Genomic DNA, 25,659 nt, shown 5'->3' on the forward strand with positions numbered 1-25,659 from the left:
AATAATTATAAATTAACATTTAAAACAATAGTTTATGTAAATTCTATTGTATTATGTATTAGGTGTATATATATATATATATATAATAATTATGATTATTATTTCACAAACTCCAAATTGGCCATAACATCAAGGGGTGACAAAAATATCAAAATTTTTAGTATATCACACATACCGTACCAAAATATATCGAACCATACTAATTTTATGGTATATCAAAAATTTTGGTACGATATAATACCGTATCAAAATTTTTGGTATCAATACCGGTATAGCATTTATCTTGAAATTTTCAATATACCGTACTGATACTGAAATTTCACCCTAAATGGTATGAAATTTAACCATACCGAAATTTCGATATATCGAAAATTCAGTACAATATCAGTATGATTTTGTTGTATACCGAGCATTTTGGTACGGTATACAGTATACAATGTAATTTTTAGTAATTCAAGTATACCGCCCCTAATAACATCACCACCAAATTAGGGATACTAAATCTTATCTATTAACTTAGGATATTATGTTCCATATGTATGGATTTATTTATTTCACTTCCCACAAAAATCTTCGGTTATATGAAACTATTACTCAACACAATTCAAGAACAGAAAAAGCAAATTACACAAAAAAGGAAAAAAGAACAAGTTTTTATCTAGCTTATTAAGTTTACCTTCTTCGACAGCTGAATTGTCGAATAACATATATCAAATCACTTGTTGAATAGAGGGAAGACCCATAGTGTTCAACTGAGCAATTCAATTGTGCACTATATTTCACAACAAATCCAGCTTTAGTACAAATGCTTGATGAACGATAACTAGAACCAATCCTATTTTTACCATTATATATATATATATATATAAGAATGAACTGAATGCCCAAACTTTAAACAGGAACAGAGGACCCGAAGGTGGGCCCATGTCCCTGTTCTCTTAGCCAATGAGGAAAAAGGATGTTAATGGTGTGGGTAAATGGAACATGGAAAAGCAAGAGCGAGTGAAGTAAATAATAAAAGATACCTCTGCGCCATTGGAAATGGAATAGTACCCTCCCTTGTCCCCGAGATATTGCATGATGACCAAAGAGTGATTTTAAAGGTATCTTCATCCCTCATCAACTTTATTTATTAAGTTACTTTGCCCCTTCTTTCTCCCCCTCCTTGTCTCTTCTTTTCCACTGACATGGAAAGCAAATTAACAGGGTCAGGGAAGCAGTGACAGGTCCTTTACCTTCTCTGTTTTGACCCTCTCCATCATCACCAAAGTCTTAATTCCCATCATTCCCTGCCTTTCTTTAAAAATGAAAAAGATTGGTGGTACAATCCCAAAGAGAGGGTGAAAGAATGCCCACGGCACACACACATATATAAAGTTACCTTTCACCCCATTGCTTTGTCCATGATAATGAACATGTACTCACATATAGATCTAACGCAGCATTATTTCTCGAAAAAAAAAAAAATGATTGGACAAGAAGGTTATGTCGATGGGTCTTCTTAGAACTGAGATATTCAACTAATGAAGAATATGGTGATTCCCCTTTAGGTCCCTTCTTCCATTTCATTGTAAGAAACACATCCTTCATACATGCTACTTACTGTTTACTATTAATTCATTTAAATGGTGAAGCAACGTGATGGACTCAAGAAAACAATAAACAATAATAATAAAATTTAAACTTTTCACAACTCGTCTTCATATTCTGTAATTATAACTTAATACGTCTAAGTGTTTTGAAAACAGCTATGTTAATTTGAATATCATGCTATTTGATAAAACAAGTTATGAATTAAAAAGTAAAACTTTACATTTTTAATAGCTTGACCACATGTTTGTGCATGCATTGATATCATCTAGTCAACTGTAGCGCTATCTCAAAACTTGATATCCCACCATTTCAGTAGAATCGGCATAATTAATATGCTTAAAAGTCAATATAATATGTTACATCATCATCGACCTTTCATGAAAGTAATTTATGATCAACCTTAAGTGGTCACTTGACAATATAGCATAGAAAAAGATCTCAAAATCTCCATGATCACTTTTCCTTACTCTAAAATGTGACCCAATTAAACTAATAGCCGACCAAACAACTCCAAGTAAACATGTGTTTAGTAATAAAAATAACTATACGAACTGTTTACAGTAGCTATACGAACTGTTTACAGTAGAAAATGTTGTGAAGGGATAAAACGACCCAAACAATGTCATAAAACGGTAAAGCATAGAATAACCATGCAAATAGACAAATAATAATGAATGTTTGTGCGACAGGAGAAAAGCATGCCGGATAACAAGAAGTATGGCTTCCGCGTAGGGATAACTTGTGATTCAAGAAGCAGAGATCAGAAATATGGATTTATTATTTTCTTATATATTGTTCTTTTGTCCCATGCCTATAATTAAAGCACTACTTAAATTCTTTTTTTCCTTGAAGAAGGAAAACTGCATGGTTCGAATTGCGAGGAGTTCGGTGGATGTGTATGGAGGGAGGAATGGCAGAAGAGTCTGGGAAAATCACAGGTCGACCACTTACCCATTCTCTTTTTTTTTACTAAAGAGAAAAAGGAAGTTATTGAACATATATTTAACTATAAATGCCACCTAGAATCATCTGTTGAGAACAGTATGTTAATCTGCTGCTTCCTAAGGCCGTACATATGTTATGGATTTGTAGATTGGCCTTAATTAGTATGCCTATACATGCATTTGTTTCAGGTAGACAGGGGTTGTCTTGTTAATAGTGAGAAGACAGGGGTTGTCTTGTCAATAGTGAAAGAATAAAGTCGGGGTTTCTTGATTCCGAAACCCCACCTTAATTTCAGTGGTAACTGCGTTAAAAAAAGTCCATTGTCTCAATCCTTCGCCAGGTTTTCTACTTGTTGCACCAACCAGATAGTAGTTCTACACCTCCCAAGTTTGTTACAAGCGTGTATTTTTTGAGAAAATAACAGAAAGCAAATAGTCTAGCACAATATAAATATCTCCATTTTTAATATTATGGAAATCGGAAGCAAAACAATATGTGTGGGTACAGCATAAACAGTTTGATGTAGTTTTCAGGCATGCATGGCCTACTGTTGTAATTAAGGCAGATGAGCCTTTCGGACGCTGACACAGTAGAACAAATAGTGATAGGAGAGGAATGACAAACTACAACAATTATTTAATCTTACAACTTTGTCGCCTATATATGGATTTACTTATTGTCTAAGACATTATTCTTTCAAGATCAAGTAGTGACCATTTTTCAAACAAATCAATTCAACCAAAATCCAACCAAAAGAAACCATTGATCAAGCGGAAACCAATAAACTTAGATTTTGAAAATTTTCCGAGTATTTTAAAGTTCATTTAGTCGAGTCAACTTGATTATTGAAACTCATAGACCAGAATCTCAAGCAATTGGCTAACCATTATTGGATTTAAGACAGCTATGCATGGTGATGCTCTTCTGTGGTAGGGGCAGAACTGGAAATCGAACTGTAACAAAAGAGGCGAGATATATTTCTTTATTAATTTTTAATACATGTTATATATATAAAAGAGATGAGGTCAAGTTGGATTGGTCAATGCTGCATGAAAGCAGTACTGCCAATTCTAACTTCTCCACTGAGAAAGAATCCAAAATGGTCACGTGAAGGCTTTTGGTAGTCACAATCTTGGCCTCTAAAAGCTCAATGTACTCCCTCCATGAAAAGATGGTGGCATCCTTTCCCCGCCTTTCCGCAGTAAACCACAGATCTCTTCATGGATTCCATATAGCTTCCCCAGCTATAGTTCACTCTCCTTTTCCCTCATCTCCATCTTGTTCCACACTCAGTTTGTAAACAAACATGCCATACTGCTAGCTTCTACTTGAATGAATCAACTTTTGCGAAAGATATAATATACAAAGGAAAAGTATACCAAAGTAAAGAAAAGAAGAAAATCATGCAGAGGAACTTCCATATTCGTATATACTTAAAATAAGCATTAATCCTGAAATATATAGTATCCTAAATTAACATAACCTTTTATCGCTACATGGAAGATCTAGCTTAATTTTAAGACAGCATCCAAAGCTCTTCCTGAGTCCAGCATGTTGTAATTGCATATGCAATGCTGTACCTTAGTAAGAATCTACTGTCAACTCAATGCAATGATTTAGTTCAGTGTTTAGGTAATGCATTTAAATAGACATTAAAAAAAGTTCTGTGTAATGATGTAAGAAGGAAAATGGGTAGATGATTAATATTTTAGCTTTAGTTCTTCATGTGGGTGGCATTTTATTAATAATAGAGAAGTATTTGCACTAACGAGGGCAAAAACTGCATATGAAGATACTTCATATGAAGGACATGTAACTTGTTCTTCATGTGTGTGGCATTCCCATTCTCCTAATCTATGTTATGATTCAAGTACACTACAGTAGTACAGAAACTTCATATGAAGATAATACACAACCTATACTTTGATAGAGTAATCATTGCTCCTGAGCATGACCAAAGTATAAAGCTGCTAAAACATAATGTGAGCATTGCTTACCCTAGCAAATAGGCTGCTGCGGATGGGCAATATAGGCTGATCTGGATCCTTAAGGAGTGTTGCTGATATACTAATAAGTTAGCAGTAATTGTAGCCAGCGTCTCATTTGGCAGTTTCTTAGTCCACTGTGCCAAGCACCTCTGGAACTTTTGGGGGACTGGATTGTATTCTCCCTGGAATCAATTAAGTGAGAAGAAAAGGAAGATGAGAAGGATGAGTACATACTGGATGGTTGTTTTGAATTCGCTTGCTTGGAAAAAGTAGATTGGGCACTGACCAATACACTTCAACTACAGTCTACAGTGTCCTTGGGCCCCTTGCTGATGTTTACAACTCCGACAAACTTTGGCAACCATTGAACCAGAATCTATGAAATTACTCATCAGCATAATATAAGTTTGTTCTACCAGGATATTTGATTTCTCAATAGTATTCTTGCTCCAATGTTTCATGGGTTGATTAAACTAAGCATAGGTTTAGAGTGACAGCTACATCCAGTAATGTTTTGTACGGCTATCATTGCCAATATATCGAAAAGTGGCCTTTGTCCTCTTGTTAACTTCAATCTTTTATTTTGGACAATGAAAGCATGAAAGAGACTTCATCATTAGATAGAATTAGCATCTTGACCTTGCGTGTAAATCATGTCATCAGCACCATGGTACAACCTTCAAAGTGGCAGTGGGGCATCAATTGTTTATTTTACCCTTAATTATAGGAAAATTTAACTATCTCTAGATTAACATCTCAAAGATCCCTAAGGAAAACTCTTCACTCCTATGGGACTTTTCTCATAGATTTAACATGTAAAATTTCATAAACTAGATGTATGAGATCTATGTTTAGGTTTCTTGGAGCCAAGTGCATATGAACTTTTCTCAAGCTATTGGTAAATAAATTGTACGAATCCAATTCTCAGTGAGCTAATTTAAAAGGTTAACAGCTGAAGTGAAAACAAAATAAGCATAAATGGTTCATTACTTCATTGTGCAAACACATGCTACAATATATATACTATAAAACAAAAAGCTTTTAGTATAAAAATTAGTCTTTCTTGTTAATTTTTTGGCTCTGTGAAACCAAGCACTACTTCCAAAAATAATACCCCTCGGTGCATTTTTCATTCATGAATGTTATCCATCTTAATCAGTAATTTTAAAGAATCAAATAATTTGTAATAAGATAAGGAGAAATAAGACTTGATAATGAAGACAGTATATGTGAGTACAAGATTAAACAACTTTTCCAGACAAGCAAATTAGGAACATTATTTGATTATTCTATGGCCAACTGTCATAAGTAGTGATAATAATTCATTTAGGGTTTGTACTTGGATGGAAGATATGAAGGAGAGGAGGGATGTGACAAAGATGTACATAAATGAAGGAGCTTCATATGTAATTTAATGATCCCTTTCCTTCTCTCCCTAACGTTTTCACTCTAAGTTCACAATAGTACAAGAAGAAATGTAGTCATTGGATACATTAGTGCTATGGCAAGTATGATACAAGGAAAAATGCCGCAAACATGCCATTTTACAAGGCAACTTGAAATTTGCTCCTACGCAAAGTTTCAACAAGTTCTGAAAATAGTTTGTTAGGGTAATAAGATATTATTCTCCTTGAGATCCCATGAAAGCTGCTTGATCAATAATCATATTAAGTAAACCCAAATAAGATTCTAATTTGTGAGCAATAAGGACTCACAACATAGCTTGGACTTGATCCATTATGAAGCTAGCTTTATGATCTATATATGGACCCTCCAAAAAAAGAGGATTGGCAAATCAATCAAAGGTGGGGCCCACTTCATAGACAGCTAACAGCTCCATTCATCTTCTACCTTAACCTAACCATTCTAGCTGACATTTCTTTTCCATTGGCTTTCCTTAGTATCATAATCTAGGGTTGTTCTTGGAACCCAACGTCAACACGCATCTTCTTGGTTTTACTTCTTTACAGAATGGATGTCACATGGGTGGAAAAATGATTCTTATGACACCAAAGATGGACACTTGTAGGTTCTCTTTCGTAGGCACATTGATTGATGGATTCCTCATCAAACAGCAAGGAAGTGGAGTCCACTGCTTTGTAGAATGAGACTGATTGAAAATTGCTGAAATAAAGCAAGTGCATAATCCTCATAATGCCACCAAATAGAAATCATGGACCATTCTCCTGCAGTCTGTCAGGAGGGTAGAAGATTGAGAGCCTCTAATTGATGACGATGGTGTATCAGGGGTTACTGATGGATCTACAATTATTGCCCACACTAACTCCTCCAGTAGCTTGTCTAGTGGACTCTCCAAAGCATTTGATTCCAATCCAGAGGATGGGTGGTGGTCTCAAGCTCATATCATTGGAAAAGAGAAGAAAAAAGGATTAGGAGTCGATATTTATCTAATTTTCAAATGGCAAGTAAGCAACGAGGTTGTCCTTCAAAGTGCCACTAGGAAAAGGAGCTCAGTGGAACATGAAGGCGAAGAGGGTATGCAATAAAGGTAACAGTGAAGAGAGACAAACAAATAAACTATCTCATATAAAATTATAATAACAGTTACACTGAAGAGACAAGTAAATAAACTCCATCTCATATAAACTAATTCCTAACACGTTAATAAGAAGTATCCTTCTTTCACAAGGCAATATTTGCAAATACAATGTTTCTCCTAAACCAAGTAAACAAGCAGTGTTTTTCTAGAAATTGCATATTTGGTATTTCTAATGGCAATTGTGCTGTGTGTAAATGGTATATCTCCTAAGTCATCTCACAAACTTTACTTCTTCAATAGAAGAATTATCTGGACAAAAGTGCAGGTTTAAGTAAATGTTTCACCTCAACTATATCACATCTGTAGGTTTTGGTAATTTGAATTCATAATTTTACTAAAGAATTGCCAAATATTTATTTATTTTTTCCCATTGCATTCACATTGATCAGTTTTAGTTTACCTCACAATGGAATAAGTTAAACATGATACATCAAAAGAAGTATTCAAAGATTAGGTAATGGAGAAAATTATAAATAGTATCTATGCAACTGTTACATTCTACTTCATCCAAATATTTTACATGGAAGCATGGAAAAAACTAAGTGTTTCAAAGTAGTTTATCAGCATATGCAAGTATCCAAATGAATCGAAAATTATTTTTCCTTCAACTCAAGTATCATCTATCATCAATTTTGATATATATATATAGTTGAGGATTCAACATTAGTGTGAGAGGAAAAGTTTCTGCAAACACATAAAGTAATCATTGTTAAAGCTAATCAATAAAGGATCAAAATGGCAAAGCAATGTTGTCCTAGATAGATTCAAAATAATTAGTAGATGTCAGAATCAATTTGGCATGATAATTAAATGTAAGTTAATAAAAATAAGAGGTGTATATAAAAGAGGATCTCATGCCATTATCAAGAAGAGCATAATCATCTGGCAACAACAAAAATATGTAAATACTGCATCAGAGGCAGAGCACAAGAAAGTTTCAGCAACTAATGCAAAAAAAAGAGAGAGTTGAGCAGCATTACTATCTCAATTTTTAGTCAAACCTTCACCACATAGAATATCAAATGTACTATGAAGGACCATTGTAAAGGGCTAGAACGCATGGTTCTAAACCAAGAAATGAACAGTCAAACAATTGTCAGTTACAATCGCAACAAAACAGGATGGGCCTCCCCAAGAACATGTAAGATTGTCATAGCCAATGCCACGACGAAGTCAGTTCCATGAACCTGAGCATGCTGTTTATAAGATCTGAACACACAATTTATTAAAAAAAAAGTCATATATCATTGGGCATGCCAACAACATAGACACAAAAACTAATAGGGTGGATACAGTGGGATATAGTGGCCAACCATGTTTTTGAACAGGAGCATGGTGGCAGCTTATATAATCAAGGACTTGTTTCTCTTCACACTACAAGAAAATTGCCATATTTAGACAGACAATAAACAACAAGCAAGGCCAAAGGGCCCTTCATAACTAGCATGAGAGGCTATCAAGAATATTTATGTTACAGCTTTAATTGCATTTGCCTCCCTCTAAGGAAGATGTTCATTATTTAACAATCATGTTCAGTTCAGCCACAATAAAAAGCTCTTCTGTTATATTGAAACAATCCAAGTACATTGATGAAGTTGGTACTGAGTTGGAGAAGACATTCTTAGCTTGAATATGGGTTAGACATGGGAAATGCATATTCCTTTCAGAAACTACCTAGAAATGAATCATTTTTCTTCAACAAAATGGCATATGTTACCAACATCATGGGAATAAACTATAAACTTAAGCTTGTGCATTATCCGAAGAGTCCATGTTGCATAAAAAATAAGACGATAACTGAATTACATTAAATAAAGAATGATAAAACAGAAGTATACCATTAAAAGGTGGAGATCAAGCACACAAAATAAATCATGGACATAAGGTCTGGGGCAGGTGTCATGGGATCCAATCAACAAAGCCTAGTGTAATGACAGCATGCTCTATTACTGGTGCCTATAGTAAATATCCATGTATGATCATGAATACATTAATGCAAACTAACAAGATCAAACATTTATATCATGATCAAAAGGGGAGCAACCAAGAAACTGTAGAAAGATTATAACAGTTCAATAATGTCACAGAAACCAAGCTATCTCCTTTGATTTACACACAAAGTCAATAAACATAACACAAGAGGTACTATTAAGATACCTCAAAGAGCACAAATGCATACACAGAAACAATTAGTATTCTCCACTCATATGAACCAGGTAATGGGATTTCCCAAGTTAAAATGCAAAATCATGTTAAAACTGAAAACTCATGCTGCTTCCTCAAATTAATGCAAAGAGCAATTCAGAAAACAAAAAAGTTTATTCTATGGTATTTAACCAAATCCAATTCTGCAGCATTTAATCAGATGCTCTGACCTAAAGTTTGATGAACTTCTGAATATCTGTACCTTTCTAGGATTAAAAAGACTCAAATTGTTAACCAGCTTAATCTCAATTCACACAGAACTATATTAACTAGTATCTAAGTCCTTTTGTATTCTATATTCGCTTAAGCCAATCAAGTCACTATTAATTTGACATCAGCAACTGAATTAGCTTTAAGATAGATAGTTTTATCCCAATTATCTGAATCTGATTGATAAACACTCCCATTTAATTTACACACATTGAGCAGACAAGCTTTTAGAAAAGTGAACATCAATGGTGTTAGCATGTTATATTAGAGGTTGTTTATTTGAAGGAAAATGATAAAACTCTGTTTTTTTTCTATTTGTACTATATTTCACACATAGGAGAAGAATAATACAATTGAAGCACTAACATTTACAATCACAGTCCAAAGTCTGTATATTTACTTTCAATAATAACTGCTTTAGAGTAAGGAACACCAAATTATGATAAGATTTTGTTGGTGCAATTATGCCCCAATTGGTCAAGTCTGACAAGATTGTTTTGATTTGGCTGACAATGGGTTTAACTTAGGTTCAACCTATATGAATCAGTATTTCTGATGTGTTTGTGTTTAGGTGTAGAAACTTGACTAGTAATTGTAGGTGTAGTGATAACTCAACACGTGTGTTAAGGTTGGAGGAAGTCCAAGTAGGTAACATTGATTGGATACTTGGCATATGGAGAAGTATAACAAATGTTGGTAGAAGGAAAAGTCCAAGAGGACCTTAGTAGATGGAGAAGATCAATTGGTGTTGGCCAGATGCTCAAGAGATCAAGGTTGGCAAAGAACACAACAAGTGTAGATGAGGAAGATCCCTAGAGGTGAGACCTCTTGGTAGATGAGGTGGACCCAGAGGCACAACCTCTTAGCAAAGGAAGACTAAATGAGCTTGAGAGATCATGAGCAACTTGTAATTTTGGGTTTTATGTATAAAAATTTACTTAAGCAAGCATTCAACAAGGAACATGTGTTATCGGTCATAGTCAACGAATGATCAGGATCTCGAGTCAAATTGAGATCAACAGTAAATTCAATCGATTGAAGGTTTAGTTCAATCGATTGAACTCAAGTCAAGTCGATTAAATATATTCTACTGGCAAATGGAAGGTTTTATTTTAGCTTGAGTCGACTGAACACGAATTCAATCAACTCAAATGGTTTGAGTAAACTAGATAGTCAACTATTGAATACAGCTTGAGTTAACTAGCTCTGTTTTTTAATTGAGTTGACTAAAGTGGGCATAAGTCAACTCAATAAAGTGACTATTGGAGGCTAAGGATTCAGAAATAGCCATGTAAGCTGACTTATAGAGGCTTGATTATATTTGAATCAACTAGAATCTTGACCCACTAGCAACTGAGTTTGCAATCTTATCCAATTGAGTTGACTCATTGGTGTTGGATCGGTGGAATGAATTTGAGTAATTAAATAGAACTAGCAAAGGTTTGAGTTGACCGAAATTATATAGAACAGTTGTAAGAAGCTAATCCAAGTTTGGTTTGAACACTATAGATACAAAGGCAAGAGGAGTTTGACCTAGAACAAGTGCAAGACATTTTACTACAACTCTGCTACTCAGAATTCACGCTTTACAATTCTTGTGAACCCCAAGAGCTTGAGATTTCTACTTCCAAGCTCTTGTAAAATTTGATTTTCTTTCAAGTTATTTTTACAAGTATTTGTTTTATATTCTATAAAAAAGGATATACACTTAATACTATATCTTCCACACACGCCAAAAGGATCCCCCATACATAGGCTTGTGAGCTCATGCATTAAGCCATACATTTTTTTTTTTGGCAAAGCATGGAACCATTGAATATGATTGTCATTCATCAAACAAGAAATGAAGACAACATTAAAGCCCTCCTACAGAAAGTTAAAAATCATGAAACAATGAAATGGAAACACTTCAATCATTTGGATTTTGTGGAACAAGAAAAATGCCCTTGTGATTACTTGGAAATCAAAACAAGGAATTATGAATGAGAATTGAATGTAAATGGATTGCGCTCAAATTATATTTATATTAGAAAGGAAAATGCAAATAAAAGAGGAATAGAACATTGAAATAACATTCAAAGAATTTAAGTACATATACATGAATCAAATTTTGCTGATTCAGGACCAACATAGTTACAATGAAAATCAGTACTTATCATATGCATACAGTAAGTTATCATCAAATAGCAATTATATTCTTTAACTTGATTTTGTTTACAGATCAAAACTCTGAACTAAAGCTTTGCCGGAGAAGTCTCTTCTTGTACAACTCTAGTGACCATGAATGTAAGGTTCTTAAAAGACCTGACACTTGAGCCCACATAAATTTCTGAAGGGGACCTAAAATGAGAAAGGTTTTAGGATGAAAAGTAGAAACAGAAGTCCTAGTCAAAAGATACACTCCAATTGTGCAGTTGTAGTTGTATATTTAGCATTAATTTTTATGACTAGTATAATTTCTGTTAATCACTATACAATTCAAGCAGGTGATCATCTTGAATAAGTGTTCAATCCTTTGATGAAAGATATCGACCAGCACCAAATCTGAAGCAGTAACAATAAACTATTTACCAAATAGTTGTGGTAGTAAATGAGTGTCAGATGTAACCAAAAGTTCTAAACACAAATATTCAACAATAAACATACAAGCAACCACAAGAATAGTGAGGATATCCCTCATCCACCTTCTTCATCTTATTTTTGTATGATATGAACCTCTTAAGTGTGGTATCTTCTTCTAAGAGTTGTCAAAACTGAAACTAGTGCTCTATTAAGAATGCAGAAAGAAGAACAAAAGCAGTTGAGTACAAATTATTCAATACTTAGCCAAGAACATGAAAACATGGAGACTCAAATTATGAAGATCCACTAAAATCAGAAATGTGAAAGTCATGGAATGCATTTAAGCTTCTACTAAAATTGAGTTCCATTTCTTGAATATCCTATCCTTTTGTATCCTCTATCTTAAGCTATATGTAACTTCAAACGGATGCACTATTTTTTTCATATAGTATTTTCACATTGGTTGCTATAGGAAAGAATCCAATAAAATCGTTTGAAATATGACCTTTAGGAGACTTATCATAGAATATAGTCACTACAACTGAAGATAACATCCAAATGTTCTTGATAGGAAATAATCAGTCGACAACTAGAGTGGTTAACAAGTTGCAAGTAACATAATCGCTCCACTGTCAAATCATGGTTTTTCCATTTGATGTCATATTCCTGGGACCATTGAGTTCTTGGAGAGGATCTGCTTTGAAAAAAAGGTCTCAGAATTCCTTGAACAAGGATTAGACTAAGTAAAGCGTGTCTAAGTAGCTAAATCTTGGAGTTTGACAGCGATAACACTTCATAAATGATGAACATTAAGGAAAGAGTGATATTATTAAGTGACAGATGACTATTCCAAAACTGCAGAAAATCTAGAAATATGATTGCATACCCATTTCCCAAGCAACTCTTTTTCTAATTCTTGAGGTTGAAAAAATATTGGATGGAAAAGAGGCTGGCGGAAGTCTCCTGTTAGCCATGGATCGAAAGCCTTATAATCGACCGCAAAGAAGTTCCCTTTTGTCAAAACCATTCATAAAAGATGCCTCATCTTTTTGGTCGATCTAATAAAGTGAAATAGCATAATTATTAGAAACTTCTCATGGATCCATAAAGCATGAAAATTAAAAAGAATGACGAAGAGGGGAGTCAACGATTGGATGTCCATCCTACATCCTTATCTCGAGCTCCGAGGTCGATGGAACAATGAACCAAGAATGAGAAGGCAGTTGAATAGATCAGACATGAAAAGAATAAAGATCGTCACAAAGAGAAACGATTGCAGAAGAAAACCTGAGAGTTCGAGCGGAGGCTCGCGACGAGCGTCGTCGTTCCGGCGAGTGTTCGGAAGGCGGCCGCGAGAGGAGGTGATAGAACAGGAGCATGGTGGAGTTCTAGTTAAGCGCTTTCGCGGACCCGCTTAAATAGACCCGAATAATAAATTGGATCCGATAACTCTACTACCTACCTGAGGACATTATAATTATAATGGACCTGAATAAAACGGATCTGAAAACATAAAACCCGATAACCCTTCCCTAAGCTCTGTAGTATCATAGTGGAGGCGGCGGACGCGCTGAGGCGAAGCGAACGCAGACTACGCAGTGATGAACACTCTTCGCCAAGCTCCTCTTGTCCATGGCTTCGTCGCCGCGCTATCTCCGCGAGCGTTCCACTCCGTACGAATTCTATTCTTTGCTCCACGGCCGCCCTTGAAGCCTCCAAACTGTCGGACCTCCTTGTCCTTCCCCTGGCCCAGGCTGACGCCCCTCGCCACTGCCAGAGCCTTTGCCTCCGCCGCGGAGGACGTCTCAGAAGAATCGTCCGCGGAGAGCGTTGATAGGTCAGGAGGCTGCGGGAACGGTAGCTATTTCTACGCGGGAGATGGCGTCTCTTGGAATTCCCTGGGGATCTCTGACCGCCTCAGCCGTGCTCTCTCCACTGCTTCTTTGCAGAAGCCCTCTCTTATTCAGGTATCTCCCGTCCCGTGTCGTGTTTTGCCTTCATATGTGATGGTTGGGCTATTTCGGTCGGGTACCCTTCTGTATGTTTGAATAAATGCGTAGCCGGACATTTTTGAATCTTCGACTTACTGCGGCTCCAACTTACATTTGCTTGATTCTTGAGCAATTTTTTCATTAAATTCTCCATTGCTTCCATGCAGAAGCCCTTTTGTATTCAGGTCTCTCTGGTACCACGTCCTGTTCTGTTTCCCAGTTTGTTGATTAATCTATCACTGTTATAGCCTTCTATATTGTTGAATAAACGCGTATCCTAGAAAATCTGGTTTTCGAATTTCAACTTACTCTCTATACATACGTTTAGTTCGTGTTTCTGAGAATTGGAGACTTTTATCTTGGAGCCTGGCGTAAATACTACTCATGACTAAGTGGATATTGGCATGCAAAAGGAGTAGCTAGATGGGAAATAACTGACTGATTTGCTTAAGGATTGGTTTGTTCCTCTACTTAAGATGTCCATCAAAAACCTTGTCTTCTCCTCCTCATCTCTTCTCTCATATCTTGATTCATGTGTTCATTGTTTTTAACTCTTATCTAAAGTTCCCTTTGCACTTCTGATGTTGAAGTCAGTTATTTACGTTTATGTTGCTACCGTTTAGAAATTGTTGTATTTAGTGTTTAGACATTGAAGTCTATATATGATTGTTTTTCTCAGGCAGCTTCTATTCCCCATATTCTTACTGGTGAAGATGTGATAATTGCGGCAGAGACAGGAAGTGGTAAAACGCATGGCTACTTGGTTCCACTAATTGAGAAAGTATCTAGTAATTTGGACCCTCATGAAGATTTATCTGAGGGAAGTCACAGGAAGCACAAGACATATCTTGTCCTTTGCCCTAATGTGATGCTTTGTGAGCAAGTAGCTAACATGGCCAATGGTTTGATCGACGATTTTGGTGAGCCAATTGTAAAAGTTGCAGCAGTTTGTGGACAGAAGGTAAGAACCAGGATCTACATTTGGTTCAAATTATGTGGCTGATGTTGGACATCAATTGGTTAAGTACCATTTCTCAGTTGTTTGCAATTTGTACAGCTGCCAATTGATTTATGATGCTTCATCTACAAGTTTGTTTTTTATGTCTATCAGATTTTTATAACCATAGGTTGCTTTGTGATCTATAAATTAGAGCCTTTTCATTTTGTCTCAAACTTTCTTTGTCCTCATTTAAATGTCAAAGTGGTTAACAAGTTGCAAAAATACAACTTTCCTGTAAAGTCTGTTTAACCCAGTTATACATGAGCACATGCAAAGTTCTTTAGATGAAGCAGCCTATGAAGGATGATGATATTGTGTTAGTGCTTTATTATTCACACCTCACTGTTCTAAAATGATTACTGTAGGGATGGCCAAGATTTCAGCCTGATATTCTTGTCTCTACTCCAGCTGCTCTTTTGAATTACCTGTTTGACTTTGACCCAGAGAAAAAGCGGCGTGCTACTTTTTTTAGAGATATCAAATCTGTGGTAAGTTAGCTCCTTGAACTTATTTAGATGGACCAGAAATGGGTTTTGTTTTCTGTTCTCAGTTAGGAATAGCTAGTAACTAGTAACTAATGTTATTTTCAATTAGAAATATATATATATATATATATATGAAACTGACTGATAATCATGAGCAACTGAGTGTAAATCTATTTTTGTTTTATACTAAATGTTCATATAGATGTATAACTGTCAGTGATGGTGGTTTAAATAAACACAATTTGTTACGTTTATGAACTTACTTTGAAATAAATAGATTTTGTTGTTAAGTTGAAAGGCATTCAGTCTGATTATCTTTTACAATACAGGTGTTTGATGAAGCAGATATGCTTCTTTGTGGGAGTTTTCAAAACCAAGTTATCCGTCTAATACACATGTTGCGTTTTGAAGAAAAATTATTGTCTAAGGCGGAAGCTTCTGGAAAAGATATTGTGATCGACACAAGCAGTGAACACAATGTAGAGCTTGAAGTTGAAGATACAAATTATGAGCTGCTTCTTGATAATGATGAGGAAGAATCTGATAATCCCATTGGCAATGATGTTCCTGAAACTGATGGCACAGAACCATTGAGTGGCAGGATCAAGGACTGGAGGAGAGTTAGGAAACATTATACACGCAGTAAACAGTATATTTTTGTTGCTGCCACACTTCCTGGTAGTGGGAAGAAAACTGCTGGTGGAGTGCTGAAGCATATGTTTCCTGATGCCACATGGGTCAGTGGAAGTTTCCTCCATCGACACAGCCCTAGGTCGGTATGCTATTCTTTTTCAGAAGTTCGACCATAATATTTTTAATTGAAGTGGGAGAAATTCTGCTTGGATAAGTATCAAGCAATTTGTTGCTTTACAAAATGTTTGCAACTCATACCAATGCTAAATGTTCATTTTATGAAGAATGTTTGATGAGATTTAACCGTGCGGTTTGTGAATTTAGAATTTTTTATCATACTGGTTCATGTGAAATAGCAAACAACTCTTCATTTCTCAATCCACACAGTCTAACAATTAATTTATTATAGGCCATTTTTGCATTTATACTCTATTTCAATGACAAGGTTGCTATGCCTTCTACTGGGCCACAGGTTAGAGCAGAGATGGATTGAAGTGACAGCTGAGACACAAGTTAATGCCCTTCTTGATGCAGTAAACTATAGTCAGAGATGTCGACCCCAAGACTCTCATGCCAATGCATGCAGGACCATGGTTTTTGCTAATACAGTTGATGCTGTTCGATCAGTGGCAAAGATATTGGAAAGTGCTGGGTTTGAATGCACTTTATACCATAGAGAAGGATCTATAGAGGAACGTACAAATAACTTGAACCATTTTCGTGAAAAAGGTGGGATTCTTGTCTGCACAGATGCTGCTGCGCGGGGTCTTGACATACCAAATATCTCACATGTCATTCAGGTATATATGCTGGTCTTGCAGTAACAGCTGATACACAAGTTAAATGATTCATAGAGATGTTACTGGTTTGTTATCTGCATCGTTCTAACGACTAATTTCATCTTTGGTTCAAGTAAAGGCCGAGTTTGCTACATCAGCTGTAGATTTTCTCCATAGAGTTGGGCGTACAGCCAGAGCCGGTCAGTCTGGAGCTGTCACTAGTTTGTATACCAAATCCAACCGAGATCTTGTATCTGCCGTCCGCCATGCTGAGAAGATCGGTGAGCCTGTGGTAAGTTTAAACTCAAATTTTGTCTCATCAAGGAAGAGATATGAGATTGCAAACAATCTTGCTAAAGTCTGATTCTGTTTGCATTCAGGAGAAAGCGTTTAGCAGGAAAAGAAGCTTCAGAAACAAACTTAAAAAAGGTACGAGTAAAAGCAGATTTTCCTTTTCCTGGCACATCAATCTTCCTTTTGATCATTTTCCTACACCACCTTTTGCACCACTTCGGATCACCTCCATCCTTGGATTTTTGCAGGTCGAAGTAAATTCGAAGATGCCTCTTTACTTTCAGCTTAATAGGAACGAGTCATGGAAATTTTTCCCTTGAAAAAGAAACGACAGAGATGTGATTTCGTTTGTAATGAGCATGCTACGTGCTTAACCATCATGATGTTGTGTTGTGATGCACTACTTCTACAACCTGGCATTTGAATGACATCTTTTGTGACAAATTTTTTTAATCTGTAAATCTATAAATTTGCAACGATCTTGTTATTATTGCGAAACTTAAATAATAATAAATCTATGAATCTGAGACTGAGGTAAAATGATCAGGATTGGGGACCCACGTGGACGAATGGATTATGGACCCCACTAGATACATGCACTTGATTAGTTTAGATTGGCAGCTCCATCTGCGGCGGGAACACTGCCTCATCTCCAATGCGGTACACTGCGAGTGCACCTCATCATGTTATAGGGCAAAAAGAAAAGGGCATCTCAGATTCCTTTTTTCAAAATAAATCGCGTTTTTTTTTATTTTTAAAGAATAATCTTGGCAGCTCCCTAAACCCTTATTTTGATCGTTGTTACAGTATCTATAACACTAGCTACTACAATATTAAAAGCTAATACAATATTATTGCACTATTATAATAATTATTTAGTCACTTTTAAAATTATTTAAAATAATTTTAATAAAATGTAACTAATTTTGGCCAAATTTGTTAAAAAATATTTTGATATAATCATATTCATAATTTAAAGTTTAAAATTTAAAATTTCAAGATTTTAAAATTTAGAATTTAAGATTTAAAAAGTAAGTATGCGGCAGCTACTTAGTTGTTTAAAATGATTGTAGTGTAGTTTAATTAATTCAATTTAATAAAAAAAATATTTAAAATAATAACATTTTATGCATAATAATTTTGATATAAATAAAAAATTAATTTTCATGTTGGAATAACTACTTGATATTTTCGAAAAAACTAAAATGTACTTTTAGTGATTATTATTTTCAATAAATCTGGACCACATTTTGATCTTTGCCCTCATATTAAAACGGTACGAATCTAAGAATATTTGTTTGTTAGAGGAGACCGCAGTTAGATTAATCGCACCGCCAAACGGTCGATTCACTGTGCGTATCTTGTCTTCTCCTCTGCTCCTGTTTCGCTAGATTTGGCTGGCACCGAACGGTCTTCTAATCCGTCACCGCAATCTACGCTGCTTAATTCACTTATAAGGCCAGCTCACTTAAGTCCGCTGCTTTTGCACTCCAATGGCGAACCAGCTCTACGGCCGGCCTCCATGGCTGCTGCTCGCCGCCGCCGCGGTGCTCTTGCTGGCTTCCTCTGCGGCATCCGGGCTGACCACCGGTTACTACCGCAAGTCCTGCCCCAGGGCGGAGCAGATCGTGGCGGAGGTGGTGATGAACAAGCAGATCACCAGCCCGACCACGGCCGCCGGCGCGCTCCGCCTCTTCTTCCACGACTGCTTCGTCGGCGGCTGCGACGCCTCCGTCCTGGTCTCCACCAACGCTTTCAACCGTGCGGAGCGCGAGGCGGACATCAACCTCTCCCTCCCCGGCGACGCCTTCGACGCGGTGGTGCGCGCCAAGACGGCGCTGGAGCTGGCCTGCCCCGGCGCGGTGTCCTGCGCCGACATCCTCGCGCTCGCCGCCCGCGACCTGGTGACCATGCTCGGCGGGCCGTTCTTCGCCGTGCCACTCGGCCGCAAGGACGGGCTGGCGTCCCGCGCCTCCGCCGTGGAGGGCAACCTCCCGCGGCCCAACATGACGGCGGGCGCCATGGTTGCGCTCTTCGCCGCCAAGGGCTTCTCGGTGCGGGAGATGGTGGCGCTCGCCGGCGCGCACACGGTGGGGTTCTCCCACTGCAAGGAGTTCGCGGCGCGCATCTTCCAGGGAGGAGGAGCGTTCGACTCGGCCATGGAGCCGCGATTCGCGCGGGCGCTGAAGAGAGCGTGCGCCAACTACCTCAACGACGGCACCATCTCCACCTTCAACGACGTGATGACGCCGGGGAAGTTCGACAACATGTACTACCTCAACCTGAAGAGGGGACTGGGGCTGCTGGCGTCGGACCAAGCGCTGGCGGCCGACGCGAGGACGCGGCCGTTCGTGGACCTCTACGCCTCCAACCAATCGGCCTTCTTTGGCGACTTCAGCCGCGCCATGGTGAAGCTCAGCCTCGTCGGAGTGAAAACAGAAAGCAGTGGGGAGGTCCGGCGGCGGTGCGACCAGTTCAACAACCTGGCCACCTGAAACAAGATTGAAATCTTTAATTTGATTGCGTTATTGTTGTCGCTTGTTTGAATCGATGAATACAGTTATTTGGAGTAAAGATTTGTCATCGTTTTATCTTATTTATATCATGGAAATACACTATTGCTCTTTCCTTGACGGAATTTCGTGGTCTGTTTTGCGCATGCTTCAGTATGGATCATGGCGATGGATTTAGACTCCATGCTCTTCTGCAATGCATCATAGAGATCCATTACTGATCTCAGTTGTAAACAGTCAGATTCTGAAGCTTTCGGCTAAAGGGGGAAGAGTTAGAATTAGGATAAGAATAATATTACAAATGGTCTTTATTTGAACAACAATAAAAAAAAAGTTTCATCATGGTTCGGATCTTGCTCACATTGTAATGAGCATACATTCCATGTCTTCATCAATTGTCTCAAAAAAAATTATAAATAAATGTTTTTATTTGTGATAGAAGTGAATAAAAAAATTATAAAAGAAAATTTCTTGGTTTATCTCAATCCTCTTTTCTTTCATTGTAGTTTCAGCTAAGCAGAATCTCTTGTATAGATTAGTACCATTACCTTAACAACTCATATATGAAATAGGATTTGGATTGGGTATTTGATTGTTTTAGTTCTTCAAATAATATTTATCTTCTAGTGAGATGAGAGCATACATGTTCTTCCAATGTGATATTGATTCCTGAATCATTAGTTTTAGTTGCTATATATCTTCCAATTGTATAATTATTACTTTGTGTAGTTTGAGATGATCTATAAATTCTTCATACTTTGTGTTATAATTGGATAAGAAATTATTTCCTTTAACTTGGAACTTCTTTAATACCTTGTGCATATTTGTTTAATCCATGCATTATATATATTTTTTATTTCCTACAATATCTCACAACTATTCAATCATAGAAACTGACACCAGATGGAAAAAAAAATCTAGCAAACAAGATGATCCAAATTAATAGAGACGAAGAATAAATAAATAAATGAAATTTCCAAATATATGATATACATGTTCTTGATTGAAAAAAAAAATGCATGAAAGTTCGTGTAAATGGAAAGCATGCTAATGTGAACTTTTGTATGAAGTTAAAGATTTTCATATTATTATATATGTAACATGGGATAATTTTGTGTATTAGTCATGTAGATTATACATAGATAGTAAATTAGCAATCAGAAAAATGGACCACTACATCTTTCGAAGGAATTGTTAGAGACCCTTTCGTATCTCTAGGTTCCAAAGTGCATCAATCAGAAATTAATTTTCTAAAAGGAAATTAGCCTTCATAATCCCCTGGTTTCCTAGGACAGTCTCCATCATTCAACTCTCAGAATACTAGAAATTTCTTTCAAAAGTGTATGGACTTATGTAATATCCTAGCACTTGTTGATTTATATTGGAAACAATAGCACATGAAGTATGAATTATGAATGTGAGAAAGAGAGTCTAAAAAGGCTATAACTAAAGGTGACATGTTCTGAAGTTTATGACAGTCAAGGACTCGAGATCTGATTGCAGCAAATTCTAATTCTCTGTTTGGAATAAAAGTGCAAGCTCACACAAAAATTAAAAATCCTTAGCTATAATAACATGTATCATTCTAAAGCCCTCAAGTGGCAATACGACACATTGCCATGTTATTATAGTTATTTGAGACAAAAGAGAGAGAGAGAGACAGAGATTGCAAGCATACCTACTTGGATTTGTGATGTGTTATCTCTGATCTGCAAACATCTTGAGATGAATCAGATATTATAAAGAAAAAAAGTAAAAGAAACATCTAGAGTTAGTTAATGCCACCCCACCACAACTCAATAAGCTTCATAGCATGCAAAACTTATAAGAAAAAAGTGTACAATAACGTATGTTAAATTTGATGATTCTCAAAAGGACACTAGTAGTAGACGCTGTATGAACATGCTAAACAAATACTGAAATTGGAAAAAGAAACAAATTTTCTTACAGAGGGAAACAGTTACTGGCATCTCTCTAAGGGAAATCCATTAGCAAGTTCCTCTTCATATTTAGATGCGTTGCACCTCTGACTCCCCAACTACACAGCGTTCTTGAATACTTCCAATGAGCAGGGCTGCTAAGACTTAATATGATGTGTCTCCCTCTTAAGAATCTAAAGAATTTCAGCTTCCACAATCACCAGTCTCTTATCATAACATCATGAGTGAGATCTTCTTCTGTTGTGTTGAAGAGGATTGCACCCCTCAAAAAAATCAGACAAAGCCATTTCAAGATCCTCGACTGAGTACTTGATGTACAATTCCGGGTGTCTACCACTCTCTATATGTTGCCGGAAACGCCCAAGAAAGGCCCGGTATGCTGGCAACAACTTCTCTGAGATTGAAATCCTGAGCTCCTCCCTCAGCTGGGTGTCTGGCACAAACCAATGGGCTTGAGTTTTGTGAGCTTCCTCAAAAGAAGCATTGAAAGCTTTGAACCTATCCCTCAAAGTGGACTTGGAGACTCCCGATGAGAAGCTACCGCTGACATGAATACCCTCATCTCTCAAACAGTGGAGAATTTTGACCCATGTAGCTCTCTGATAGCTAGTTGCAGAAATTCGGAACTTCCCCGTGAGCTTTCTCAAGTAGTCATCGCCAATCATCTCACGAAGCTCTGATGAGCCCTTCACCTTGTGTACTATATAGTGGATATTGTTCATCAGGAAGAGGTGCAAGAGAGCATTATCCCTGTATAGAGCGGCCTTGTTTTCAAGATTGTGTTGCAGAACAACTATGATCCAACTCAAGTGGGCACCGAGTGGAGTTTGGTTCTCAGACTCCGGGAAATCAAGCTCCAATGGTGCAGCTCCAGCTGCAGCAAAGTCATCACCAGATAATCTGGTGCTAGCTGATGGCCTTGTTATTATAAGCTCCGTGAGAGTGAGCTTGTAGTCAGAGATGAGATTGATGTAATTCATGACGTACCGAGTTAGTGGGTGGATGGTACCGCCAGGGACCGGAGTCTTGGGTGGATCCCGAAGCACTGCGTTCTCAAACTCAGAAAGGATTCCCCTAATAGCCTCCGCGAGCCGGGAGAGGATCTCGGCGGCTTGGGTATAGATGGATTCGGCGGACTTGGATTGGAACACAAGCCCGACATCCGGGAGGAGATCAGATATTGTATCATGGAGGTCGATAATCTTGAAGAGCTTCTCCGGCGACCTACGGCCGATGCTGATGGCTTCGGCGAATCCAAACAGTTGGATAGCAGCGCCTTTGACTGTTTCGGTGAAAGGGGCATCATCAGCGATCCCAAGGCCATCAAAGATGCGTTCACAAAGGCGACGCTCGCTGGCAAAGACGATCCGAACGCAGATCCGGGCGGCACGGATCCAGCGCCGTATCTTTGCCTCAAGAGCGTCCCACTCGAGACGCTGGACTTCTCCGATGCTAAGCTTCTCCACACCTAGATGCCGGAAGCAGACGTCTATCGCCGCCTTCCGGGATCCGGCGTATACCTGGACGCACTCCCGGCCGTACCCGGCGTCAATCATCCGCTCCGCGATGCTCCGAAGGTCATCTACCGCGTCCGCCGGCAGCAGATCCATCTCCCGGATACTTTTCATCGACCGGATGCTACTCCGGCGGATAGTGCTGCTCCCACCCACCGAATCAGAAGAAAATGATTCTCCTTCATGGCTTGCATTCACGCTGCCCTCGACGTCAGAAAGATCGCCGATCTCCTCTGCTGAAGCGGAGTTCATCGAGAGCGAGCTCAAATCGACGAGCGCTTCGACCTCAATCTCGGTCGCCCGCGAGAGCAACAAGTTCCGGAACTCGTCCTCGAGCCGCGCCATCGCGATCTGGATCGCGTTCTCCGAAGATGATGAGGACGACCGCCGCGGGCTGCCCGCCCCGACCGGTTCCTTTATGGAGCGTCGGATCTCGTCGACGGCGCGTAGGTACCTCTCTGCTTCAGAGCGTTCCCCCGTGTCGAACAACATCCGCTCCTCCCCTCCCGGAGATGCCGTGGAGTCCCACCGCAAGATCAGCTTTTCCGCCGCCTCCAGGTCGGCCTCGGCCAGATCCGCCGGCGACGCTGATCCTACTGACCCCTCCATCAAATCGCTAGGGTAATTTCCTTGAGGCAATCGCTGCTCCTGTACGGCGGCTGCGGCGGCTGCTCTTTTCCTTCTCCTCTCAAGACTCAAATCTCGTCTTAATCGCGATGCAGAGGAAGAGAACGCCATGACTTTGACCTCCCGTGACGGAACAGAATATCCCAAAGTTCCGGCGCCACACCGTACCGAGAGGCCGTAATCGCCGCTCCAAAATCTAACGGACCACAACTTTCCATCAATCATCAAACGGACTATATCGTGCCACGTTTCCAAATAAAAATCGTCTGGTGCCAAGTGGGACCCGTGGCAGAAATCAACGGCTCGAGGAGCTTCCTATCAGAAGACGGTCTATTCCTGTCCGTCAGATCGAGATTATCAACTTACGTCGCACTGACCATTGGGCACGAGACACGTGGCCTTCGATCGACGTAACCAGACCCGAGAAACGCACCTCAGAAGGGAAAAGGCAGACCCGGCTTTCAACGCCTCTTGATTGGGTGTGTAAGCCCGCGGTCCCCACTCGACGAGTCTGCCTCAGGGAGGAAATCTTAAGCGGTTCTTCCCTGGCGTTGATTAACTGGCACAGCCTTGTCGTTGCTATGATGCACCGCACGGCTCACTCCCCCAACAAGGATTGTTCAGTAATCGAATACTTAATAAATACTAAATACATTCATTACACCAAATATTTTATATGTCCACAATAACACAGTAACTTGATATTAATTTTGGTTATGATAATGCTAATAAAGCCTGCCATGTTTATCTTAATAGTGATTAATACAATTACAATTATACATCCAAAAATGTTCGGCTTACGGAAGAAAGCATGCCACAATATAAAACTAACAATCAATCACCACCACTCAACTTTTAAGATTGATCCCTTAATCATGTTCGATATTGAGACAATTATTATTAGACACCAGTTAACGAGTGGTTGCTGGTTGTAAGCTCGCAATTAATGCAGTTGATGAAATGAAATATATCTCTTAAAATTAATTTAAAATGAATAAAACTTCATGTGAAAACACTGTCCAGCGCACAACAGACAGGATAGTGGGGGCACATACGTGCAAGTTGGCCTAGTTAGATCTTGGGGACCACCCTATTTAATGGTTTTATTACGCCTTATTTTTGTGTAAATTTTAATAAGAATTTCTATCAGAAATTAACTGAAGCCAAATCAAACTCCAATAACTCTTCATTTTATGTTGGGTTTAATGCTACTATAGTGTAAAATACTCCATTTAATTTCAATTTTACATGACATTTTTCTTTAATAAAACAATAAATCTAGTATGTTGGGTTGTTATGCCCCTTCTCTAACTACTTCCGAATTTATTGAGATAATCGGTGAAAATTTTTTATAAGGCGGAGTGAGGATTCGTTGATTGGAAGATTGAATATCTATTACTAGTTTAAAAAATTAAATAAAAATAAATAAATAAAAACTCTTCATTTAAGAAATTTCACACATTTTATATTGCTCTCAATTTGACTTTCCTTCCAAAAAAACAAAAAAAAAAATTGATGGGACAAAAACATATTCGAGTTGAATGCGACAAAAAAATTATTATATAAATTTTAATAAAAATATTGATAAAATACTATTCACGTTGAAATACATTAGTTTTTTAAATTATTGTTTGTAAAGAAAAATAAATTAGATCTAAAAATTAGAGTTAGAGAAACTTAAACATAATACATTTATATAATAAAAAAAAGTCATTATTCAATGAAGTGCTTGCTATATTTTGAAATATAAAATTTATCTATAATATAATATAATATAATATATATCTATCTTCTTAATTAAATCTTGTTTAATATAAAAG

At 37.9% G+C, this 25,659-nt stretch overlaps 3 protein-coding genes and 1 long non-coding RNA gene across 10 annotated transcripts; 2 read left to right on the top strand and 2 right to left on the bottom strand.

The window, feature by feature from the left end:
* Positions 1 to 128: 128 nt before the first annotated feature.
* LOC121989527 lies at positions 129 to 13,497 on the bottom strand. Of its 6 annotated transcripts, none has more exons than XR_006114272.1 (5): positions 13,351 to 13,497; positions 12,950 to 13,121; positions 12,569 to 12,757; positions 8,400 to 8,460; positions 129 to 8,295 (listed from the first exon to the last, which is right to left on the bottom strand). It is a non-coding gene; the product is annotated as an uncharacterized LOC121989527 (long non-coding RNA). The 6 variants fall into 6 exon arrangements; XR_006114269.1 differs by having other exon boundaries at positions 129 to 4,708; positions 4,813 to 8,460; positions 13,351 to 13,479; XR_006114270.1 differs by lacking the exon at positions 12,569 to 12,757 and adding an exon at positions 8,925 to 9,042 and having other exon boundaries at positions 129 to 8,460.
* A 94-nt stretch (positions 13,498 to 13,591) lies between these two features.
* On the top strand, positions 13,592 to 17,698 carry LOC121989526 (DEAD-box ATP-dependent RNA helicase 22-like). Its single transcript, XM_042543626.1, has 8 exons — positions 13,592 to 14,030; positions 14,734 to 15,015; positions 15,420 to 15,542; positions 15,869 to 16,311; positions 16,645 to 16,972; positions 17,091 to 17,243; positions 17,332 to 17,380; positions 17,494 to 17,698. Exons 1-8 carry the CDS (start codon positions 13,665 to 13,667, stop codon positions 17,532 to 17,534), a joined length of 1,785 nt encoding a protein of 594 aa, XP_042399560.1. The 5' UTR covers positions 13,592 to 13,664; the 3' UTR covers positions 17,535 to 17,698.
* A 1,010-nt stretch (positions 17,699 to 18,708) lies between these two features.
* Positions 18,709 to 19,873, top strand: LOC121989530 (peroxidase 65-like). Its single transcript, XM_042543629.1, has one exon. The coding sequence runs from the start codon at positions 18,739 to 18,741 to the stop codon at positions 19,738 to 19,740; it is 1,002 nt and encodes a 333-aa protein (XP_042399563.1). The 5' UTR covers positions 18,709 to 18,738; the 3' UTR covers positions 19,741 to 19,873.
* Positions 19,874 to 21,596: 1,723 nt separating this feature from the next.
* LOC121989529 (exocyst complex component EXO70B1-like) lies at positions 21,597 to 24,079 on the bottom strand. Of its 2 annotated transcripts, XM_042543628.1 has the most exons (2): positions 22,686 to 24,079; positions 21,597 to 22,598 (listed from the first exon to the last, which is right to left on the bottom strand). In XM_042543628.1, exons 1-2 carry the CDS (start codon positions 24,062 to 24,064, stop codon positions 21,917 to 21,919), a joined length of 2,061 nt encoding a protein of 686 aa, XP_042399562.1. In that variant the 5' UTR covers positions 24,065 to 24,079; the 3' UTR covers positions 21,597 to 21,916. The 2 variants fall into 2 exon arrangements, with proteins under 2 accessions (XP_042399562.1, XP_042399561.1); XM_042543627.1 differs by having other exon boundaries at positions 21,597 to 24,079.
* Between the last annotated feature and the right edge of the window lie 1,580 nt (positions 24,080 to 25,659).

Source organism: Zingiber officinale, chromosome 6B, assembly GCF_018446385.1.
Source record: "Zingiber officinale cultivar Zhangliang chromosome 6B, Zo_v1.1, whole genome shotgun sequence".
In the NCBI taxonomy this organism is placed as follows: domain Eukaryota; kingdom Viridiplantae; phylum Streptophyta; class Magnoliopsida; order Zingiberales; family Zingiberaceae; genus Zingiber; species Zingiber officinale.